The following is a 9,579-nucleotide window of genomic DNA, read 5'->3' on the forward strand; positions in this document are numbered from 1 at the left end:
CTCTCCTCTCTTTTGTGTTTGTGTGTGTGTGTGTGTGTGTGTGTGTGTGTGTGTGTGTGTGTGTGTGTGTGTGTGTGTGTGTGTGTGTGTGTGTGTGTGTGTGTGTGTGCGCGCGCGCATCCATGCATGTACAGTATGTATGTGTGCTGTATTTAAGTGAAAGCCTTCACTTTGACTTTCAACACTTTTCAGCCGTTTCAAAAACATCATTGAGAGCTATTCAGTGGCCTTTGAGTGGGTGATTTCAGCCGGCTTGGCTGTGGGGGAGCCGGCTGTGCCCTTTTCCCCTGTCACACTGAACAAGTGCAGCTTTCCTATAGCTTCTGACTGTAAAAGGCAGGCGTGTCTATTCCTTCAGGAGACGCAGTGAAAGGCCTCTGATCTCCTTGTCTCCGTATCAAAGGCCTTCACTCACATGGAGCCTTGTCCCCTGTCAAGTGCAACCCTATTGTGTAAGGCACTGGTTCTCAACATATCGCCTGGGGACCCCCAGGAGTCCTTGGGGGGGGGGGGGGGTTCCAGGGGGTCACCAGCTAAATGATTGATAGTCATGAACTCTAGGGTTGTCCCAATCACGTTTGTTTGCTCCCAATCCGATTCAGATCATTTGATTTTTAGTATTTGTCAAAATACGGGTACAAAAATAATACAAATGTATAGTACTACTGTATAAACAGGTTTTGTACCATTTCTGTCACTGTGTCACTGTTATAGAGTTGCACTTATTATGGGTCCATAATGAGATCAGTTATTAAAATTATTACCTTTTTTAACAAAACAAAATCTTATCGTAGTGCAAGATTATTCTTATTTTGACTAAAAGCAAAAGACGATCTTTTCCCCCGATTCCGATCTTTTGAAAATCACCCGATCGGCCCCGATTTCCGATCACATGATCGGATCGGTACGACCCTATCAGAACCAAGGGACCTGTACGGGTCGGTAACCCCTGAGAGTGTGCAAATGGAACCAAATGGACCCTTATGGATCCATTTGGTTTCATTTGTACAAATGAACACTGATTGGTGACACAGCGATATTAAAAATGGTATATCAAATGGGGGGTTCTGTGTCCTATATATGCACTGGTGTAAGCACAGTAAGCCCAGACACGTCTGTCTGGTGGTCTGGTTGATGTAGCATGAACACGAGCGTTTCATGTCACTGTATGTACGCACGATATACACACACGCACACATACAACACTCCTCATCTGTGGTGAGATGTGTCTGACAAGGCACTGACACCCAGACACACGCCACTCCGCTCCATGACGGCGGGACTCCGTCAGGGACGTGCGTGAATACCACAGCTGCCAATGGAGCATCACACGCATCACTGACGCGTTTGATGCTCCAATGGACGGCATGTGACAAGAATGCAAATCACTTAGCCCGGAGGTAAATATGCTCCATTACCACCAGCATCACACAGCACATGTAACTGTACTGTAACACACACACACACATACACACACATAGTGCTTACAGTGTGTGTGTGTGTGTGTGTGTGTGTGTGTGTGTGTGTGTGTGTGTGTGTGTGTGTGTGTGTGTGTGTGTGTGTGTGCGTGCGTGCGTGCGTGTGTGTGTGTGTGTGTGTGTGTGCGTGTGCGTGTGCGTGCGTGTGTTTTGGGCCTGATGAAGACCTATAAGGTTGAAGCGTAACTTGTGCCATTCATTATTTGGGAGTTTTAAACCGATGTGTGTGGATGTTTTTTTTTTTTTTTTGGTGTGTTTTGCAATTTGCGTCTCTGACATCAAGAGAACCTTATGAGCACAGTCCTTGGTAACTAATAATAATAATAATAATACATTTTATTTATAAGGCGCCTTTCAGGGCACTCAAGGTCGCTGTACAGATTAAAAGCAGTACAAGAACACAGTTTAAAAGCAGGAAAAAATAAAACTAGGGCACAGCTTGCAGCAGAAGACACAGAGGTCACACGGAGTCATAGGCCTGCCTAAACAGGTGGGTTTTGAGGTGAGATTGAAATATGGTGATAGAGTCCATGTTTCTGATGTCAGGGTGAAGAGCGGCTGAAGGCTCTTGAGCCCATGGTGGAGAGACGGGCTGGGAGGACTTTCAGGGTGAGGGAGGAGGCAGACCTGAGAGACCGGGTGGGGATGTTGACGTGGACAAGGTCAGACAGGTATGGGGGGGGGGGGGGGGGGAGGTTATGGATGGCCTTGAATGTGTGGAGAAGGATACGGTATTTGATGGGGAGTTTGTGGGGGAGACCAAAGAGAAGGGAATTACAGTAGTCCAGGCGGGAAGAGAGTGAACCAGGATAGCGGCACTTTGGGGAGTTAGGGAGGGGCGGAGGCGGTTGATGTTTCTGAGGTGGAAGTAGGCGGATCGGATGGTGGTGTTACTGTTGATGTGGGTGTGGAATGAAAGGGTACTGTCGAGGACGACACCCAGACTCTTAACCTGAGGGGAGGGGGAAACCGAGGAGTTGTCAATGCTGAGAGTGAAACTGGGTTGCTTGGTGAGTGTGGATTTGGAACCAATGAGGACTACCTCGGTTTTATCACTGTTGAGTTTGAGGAAATTGGAGGTGAACCAGGACTTGATTTCCTGCAAACAGGTACAGAGGGAGGAGGGTGGGAAGGTGGAAGAGGGTTTGGAGGAGACGTAGAGCTGGGTGTCGTCCGTGTAACAGTGGAAAAATATGTTGTATTTGCGTAAAATCTGTCCAAGGGGGAGGAGATAAATGATAAATAGGATAGGGCCAAGTACAGAGCCCTGGGGGACACCGGAGGAGATGGGGGAGGGATGGGAAGTGAATGATTTGAGCTGAATGAACTGAGTACGACCAGAGAGGTATGAGTGAAACCAGTCTAGGGGTGTGTCGGATATACCAATGGATGCTAGTCGCTCGAGGAGGGTGCAGTGTGAAACTCCTCATCATCATCATCATTTTTCGACCGCAGTCGAGATCAAGGATTCCACAATGCTACGCCAGACTTCCCGGTCCTTCATTGCCACCCCCAGTTCCTGCCTACTGAAGCATGTGTCCCTAGCGATGACATCAGGAAACGACAGCTTTCTACCTCTGGTCCGCCCTGAGGCAGGAAGAAGAACGGAAGATATAACCTCATTGTCAGCTCTGTAGCAGCGCTCTTCTGGATCGGACCAGTGAAGAAACACGGGGAAGGTTGCCGTATATTAGATTAGTCGATGGGTGGCTCTTCCACGACAGATTTTGTGCTCTCATTAGAAGGCGGTGTAAGTGCCATCCAACCGATTCTCTTGTTTCTTTGAAAGTGTCCATGTCTCGGAGTAGAATCGGCTCAACGGTCGACCTAAATATTTTTACTTTTAACATCTAAGCTGGTAACTCCTACCTGTTGTCAGTGGGTATACCATGACGTCAGTACTCATTATCAGAGTACTTAGCGTGGATGATGGCAGGCAGACACACCAACTTAATTGGGAGAGTTCAAAACTCTCTAAAGTGTTCTTTTTCCTTTCTTTTTTTTTAAGCTAATATAGCCCGATGCCTGCTTGCTTGTTCTGGGGAGAAATTGAATTGAAAACCTTTCTTTCAAACCAGAAACAGGATCGTGTCAAAGGTTGTGTCCAATGTAGACACATAGGATCTGCTCAGCGAGGAAGGATGTGGGTCTTCATCTGCTTAGGGAGGAAGGATGTGGGTTATCATCTGCTCAGGGAGGAAGGATGTGGGTTATCATCTGCTCAGGGAGGAAGGATGTGGGTTATCATCTGCTTAGGGAGGAAGGATGTGGGTTATCATCTGCTTAGGGAGGAAGGATGTGGGTTATCATCTGCTTAGGGAGGAAGGATGTGGGTTATCATCTGCTTAGGGAGGAAGGATGTGGGTTATCATCTGCTTAGGGAGGAAGGATGTGGGTTATCATCTGCTTAGGGAGGAAGGATGTGGGTTATCATCTGCTCAGCGAGGAAGGGTGTGGGTTTTCTTTTGGGGCTAATACATGTGCCTCTCTGTGTTGTTGCTGTTGTTGACCTGTCACTTAATTAGCATTGCTAATTAGTTCTCCACATGTCCCATCTGTGACAGGTCCTGTCAGTGGGCTGTATTGATGAATCCAGTGTCCCCTCGTTTGTCTCCTCGTTAGCTCCTGTCTGATCTGGACAAGATTCCACCGTCGCCTTGTCCTCTTTGTCATTGTCTCGTTGTCTGTCTGTCTGTCTGTCAGCTCGTCTGCTCGTCTCTCAGGGCCACGGCACCAGGGAGCATGACGCAGGGAGCCGTTAAATGCCGCCATCGACGGTAAACAGCTGCGGTAAACAAATCATGATGTCCATTTCTCTGTTGTCTCGTTTGTCCCTTCCCTCATCAGCACCCAGGGTGTCGTGCCCTTGAGCTGTGACAAAGGCCCGCTATCGATTGGACACGAGCCGAGGGTGTACCGAGATATTAAAGAGTCTTACACACCTCAGTGACTGGCAGACAGGGCGCTGACGGGATGCAGTTCCCTCTTCTCACATAAACAACTCCAGTGACCTCTCTAGATCAGATTATGATCAGTGATTGTTTATGCTGTTTTGACATGGTGTGAAGGCAGAGGTTCAGCATAACATCTGTAAGGTCTCAGACTCTTTTTTGAGGTACTTTTACTTTACTTGAGTATTTACATTTTCTTTTTTGCCTTTTCTGCCTTTATTGAAAGTAGACTGACAGGAAATGGGGAGAGAGATTGGCCGCCGTGATCGGGAGTCGAGCCCGCGGCACACCGCCAGCTGGGTGCTCAGACAGTTGAGCTAACCGTCCGGGCCAGAGTATTTACATTTTTCACTCAACAATTATTTTTTGATTAGATAATTATTACAAAACATATATTAACCACTTGGCCCTATATATTTTATACTTTGGCTATTCAAAAATAGCGGATCTACAACCTTATAATCAGATTCAGAATCATCTTTATTGTCACATTACATGTTTACAGAAGTAAACATGTAATGTAAACCCACCTACTCTGACCATCCGGTCAAGTAGGTTAATGTGGGCGAGCACTGTTGATGGAATATGGAATATCGGACAGATCCATCTTGATCAGGTGACTAGTATAGAGATAAATGTGTACCAATTTGTGTAATGTTTGGACAAATTCTGTAGGAGTACAATTGTTTTGCAAAAATCTACCTCCTAGTGAAGCTATTGCTCTGGCATCCAGGGCGTGTGCATGCACAGTGTCACTGCGATTGGCCCAACGGTGCCGAAGATAAGCTGTCCACAGACAGACGGACACACACACCAAGGATGAATGGATGAACAAGGTGCAACACATAGTCTCACCACTCCTTTTGTATTTTCACTAATGTAAAATGTCCAATACAGGACTTTTACTTACTTATTTCTACTTACTTATTTCTACATTCCAGTATTGCTACTTAAAAAAAACATTGAGTTGACTACTGTGGAAAAGGATTGAACAGACGGCGATACATCAAGCTTAGGTTGGTTTATTACTGAGAAATGTATGCAGATTGCAGCAGCAGATTTAGTTTTCCTGGATCTCTCCACCTCCTTCCCACTACTGTCAACCAAGCCACAGCCCTCTGACTGTTACCTGGCTCGCCTGCACCTCACTTCCTGCTGCAGTGGCAACAGAGCCACGTTCCAGCCCCACGTATTGCTCCTGGAAGTGGGCCAGAAGCAGCTGAACAGGGCATCCTCTGTTTCCCCAACTGTTCGACCCACTGATGAAGTTCTCCTTCAGAAGCTGCCCGTCTATCATGAAACTCCTGTAATAGACACTGAGTCGTGACAAGCCAAGCTGAGAGGCCATCTGCGCTCGCTGGGTTCCGGGAGCTATTTCTGTCGCTGAGCGCGGCTGGTCAGAGAGTTCAGGGCTGGCACCAGCCTCTGTTGATCACACAGAAGGGAGGGAAACACAGAAAACTTTCTGGAGGTCACAGTGAAGATGTCAAGGGTACATGCGAAAGAGAGCGAGCGTGTGTTTGTGTGCGTGTTCGTCATGTTGAAAACACATGAGTATGTTTTTGCCAATTTTGTTGTGAACTAGGTGTTTATACGTCAAAGTACTGTAAAGATAACCTACAGAACCACTTGACTTGGAAAGAAATGTGCCAGATTGAGAGGTTGCTACACTAATACACGCATGTGTAGAGTATACGCATGCATGCTCCCTTTCTCTCTCTCTCTCTCTGTTTCTCTCTCTCTTTCTCTCAGACCGAGAGACAGGAAGATAGACAGACAGATTGGTTTACTCGCACGCACGCATGCATGCACTGATGCACGCACACACGTCAGGCACGCACGCACAGACACACGCACGCACGCGAGCGTGTGCGCACACGTGACTGTTCTGGTCTGATCCAGGAGTTGTAGACAGACAGCCAGATGGGGTGTAAACACAGATTCTGGAGTCACGCAGAGAGAGTTGCCATCGGCCTGCTGAGTGAAGAATGAAGACCCACAGAGACACTCCAGCACACAAACACAAACTCACTCTCACAGGCCAAGGTGACAGACTGGTCACGGTGAGGCTCACTTTTACAGGCAACACCCATGTGCATGTGTGCTCGGGTTCATCAGTGAAATGTGTTGTGCAAGCCATAATAAGAAACAGAGGGCAGGTCGACACCCAGACAGCCCAGGATGGATGGTTTATAAGTTAACAGCTTCGGACAATAGCTTTTCCCCTATAAAGCAACCAAGATATATGTGGCACCGGTCAATTTCCTTGACCATCAGAACAAATTGGAAAAATAAAAATAAAAACCTGACTGAATCACTGCCTCATTTCTCCCCCTGTTTCTCTGTAGGCCAGTTGTTTCAATCACAGGGGCGTGACAGACAGACAGGCCGGCAGGGCTACAGGCTATATCTGAGCATCAACAAGGTAATGACAGGGAAAGGTGACAGATTATGTCTCTGTGTTGTTCCATCATTGGATACAGCCTAGTGAAGAATGGAGGTAGCTGTTCTGAACATCAATGCACAGCGACAGGAAAATGGCAATGTCTTTTAATGATTGAATACAGATGGGTGGGTGGGTGGGTGGCTTGACAGATGGACAGGTGGATGGGGGTAATACGGATGGATGGACGCATGAATAGGTGAGTGGATGGATAGATATGAGATGATTGAATTCATAGATAGATGTATCATGAATACAATAAGGGGTTTCGGGTTGGATGAATGGATAATGTGCAAATGGAGGAAACAATGGATTGGAGATGGATAGGTGTTTTGTCACATGGCTTGAGTAAAAAATGAATTCCAGTACTACCCAGTTACAGTACATGGTCCACATGTAGTTGTATTTGTTAAATCCTCAATAGTGATTGGGGCCATTGTTCTCCCCTTCATCATTACCTGAACCAGATTGTCATCATTACTTGCCCCGTTGGCCTAATGATCACAAGCATAGCAACAGCACTCACAGAGGCCCAACTGTTTTATACAAGTGAAGTTATTGATATTGTCTCTAATGTGGTGAGTGGGGATTGGGAGGGTGATGTGTGCGACCATGCATTCACCTGTGAATTTTAATAAGGTCTCAGCAGTAAGTAATTGCTACTGTGTGATTCATGCCAGCTTCATGCATTTGGCTGACTGGACTGAAATGCAGTTGATTTAGCTTCACTTAGTGCACAACACAGAGTGTTGTCCCCCCAGGATTTACACTGCACATTTCTCCACCCGCTACTATATGCTTATTTACTGCAACCGACTAGATGTGCAGGAAAGAAACTATGTGGCCTTTTTGAATCAGGTTGATTCATTATTTGTCCAGTATCAAAGATTTAATGTTGTGAACGAATGCATCTGAATATGTCATGCAAATCAAAAACACACAAATTAAAAATATTTGTATGTCTTCTATGTACCATTCCTTCCTCTCAGACTTCAATTATTTTCTTTCTTTTGGTAATTCTTTTGAATTACGGTCTTGACAGGAGACATTGTTGTGGTATAGGTAAGGTAAGCAAACCTGAAATGATCAGACTTAACGCCCTGCCTTCTCAGACATGAAACTGGGCAGGAATGTGGCCAGAACCTTCCTAGATTACTACAAACTCAACAATCTCATCAAGGACAACAGACCAGTTCATATTCAAAGGTAATCATTAGAGAAAAATGAAATCCACATACCGTAAACACAGAGATAATATTATTATTATAGATAATATGTTCTATAATGGACTTGTACAGTATGTGTCTGTAATTGACATGTCCATGATGCAATTTGTATGCAATCTCTTGTATTGCTATTTGCTGAATTACACTGTACGAAAGCGTATTGCTCCCATGTCAGATAAGAAAGAAATCAATTTTAACGAGATACGTGATACCATGTCACGTTATAAATTATATTGATATTATCACGTACGTGATACGCGATGTATAAATTTTATTCCCTGACATTGCAGCAATACGCATCTGTAATGCTCAATGAACAAAATGGTGTGTTTGTGTGTGTGTGTGTGTGTGTGTGTGTGTGTGTGTGTGTGTGTGTGTGTGTGTGTGTGTGTGTGTGTGTGTGCGTGCGCGTGTGTGTGTCTGTGTTTATGTACGTGCACGCGTGTGCGTGTGTGCATGCGTGCGTGCGTCACCAGTCCTGAAGTGTTTTCCCATGCAGGTAATAGTAGCGGGAAGGGCAACAGGGGTGACAGAGAGAAAGCCAACAGTGAGAAGGAGAGGAAGAGTGCAGGTGTCCGACAGTAGACACCAACAAACAGACAAAGCCTGGACATTTATTAAATGCAGAGCACCAGAACGGACGCATCCTACAGTCGTCACCTTCAGAAGCAAGCGCTATACCACTTCTTGGATATAAAGACCGTTTTCATACATTTCTTCCATGTCGTATGAGCCGGAATGTGTTAACTTGTATGGCTCACAACGCTCTGTCACAAGAGCAAGTTGGTCCAGTGTTACGTGTATATCGTGGTACAATTGTACAAAAGTGGAATATTACGGGCAGGCATACTACTCAAAAATCATCTAAGCTTCAGAGGATAGATAGATAGATAGATAGATACTGTAGATAGATAGATAGATAGATAGATAGATAGATAGATAGATAGATAGATAGATAGATAGATATTCAGGCACTAGAGGCTTCAAGTATTCAATATAGACACCATCAATTATCAACAAAGAGTATATTACAAATGTATACTCCGATACAATCTTCCTTCCTGCCTGATGCAGAGCAAGCCTGTTCCAGTGTTCAAGGCCTTCATTCTGCAGCTGCTCTTGCTTTCACTAAAATGTGCTTTTACGTTAGGCTGCACCAGCATTTGTTTTTCTCTATGCATGAGTAAATATTTCTGACTAGTTTTATGTATACTTTAGTACATACTTTGACATTGGACATCATTATGTTGTAGCCACTAGGACCCACGTCACCCTTTCTTAAAGCAATACAGAATCTTGAAGAACACATAAAAGTAGGCCAGTGGTTCCCAAAGTGGGATCAGTCCAGGGTTGATAGTGAGGGACAAGATGGTCCCATACGGTTCTGTAACTCTGAGACTACACAAATGGAACCAAATGGAGTTACGGTTCCATACACTCACAGAGTTAAGGGGTCCATGGCCTAATTAATCTTGGATTGA

General features: G+C 45.4%; 1 protein-coding gene across 1 annotated transcript in view; it reads left to right on the forward strand.

Moving 5' to 3' along the window:
* agbl4 (AGBL carboxypeptidase 4) overlaps positions 1-8,698 on the forward strand; it is a 360,772-nt gene extending 352,074 nt beyond the window's left edge. The window contains exons 12-13 of the mRNA XM_080769499.1: positions 7,985-8,078; positions 8,575-8,698. Of these exons, the coding sequence (XP_080625625.1) occupies positions 7,985-8,078; positions 8,575-8,683 (203 nt within the window). The 3' untranslated portion in view covers positions 8,684-8,698. The remainder of the gene's footprint in view (positions 1-7,984; positions 8,079-8,574) is intronic.
* The last annotated feature ends 881 nt before the right edge of the window (positions 8,699-9,579 follow it).

The sequence above is a fragment of the Protomyctophum bolini genome, assembly GCF_963924005.1.
Source record: "Protomyctophum bolini genome assembly, chromosome: 8".
In the NCBI taxonomy this organism is placed as follows: Eukaryota; Metazoa; Chordata; class Actinopteri; order Myctophiformes; family Myctophidae; genus Protomyctophum; species Protomyctophum bolini.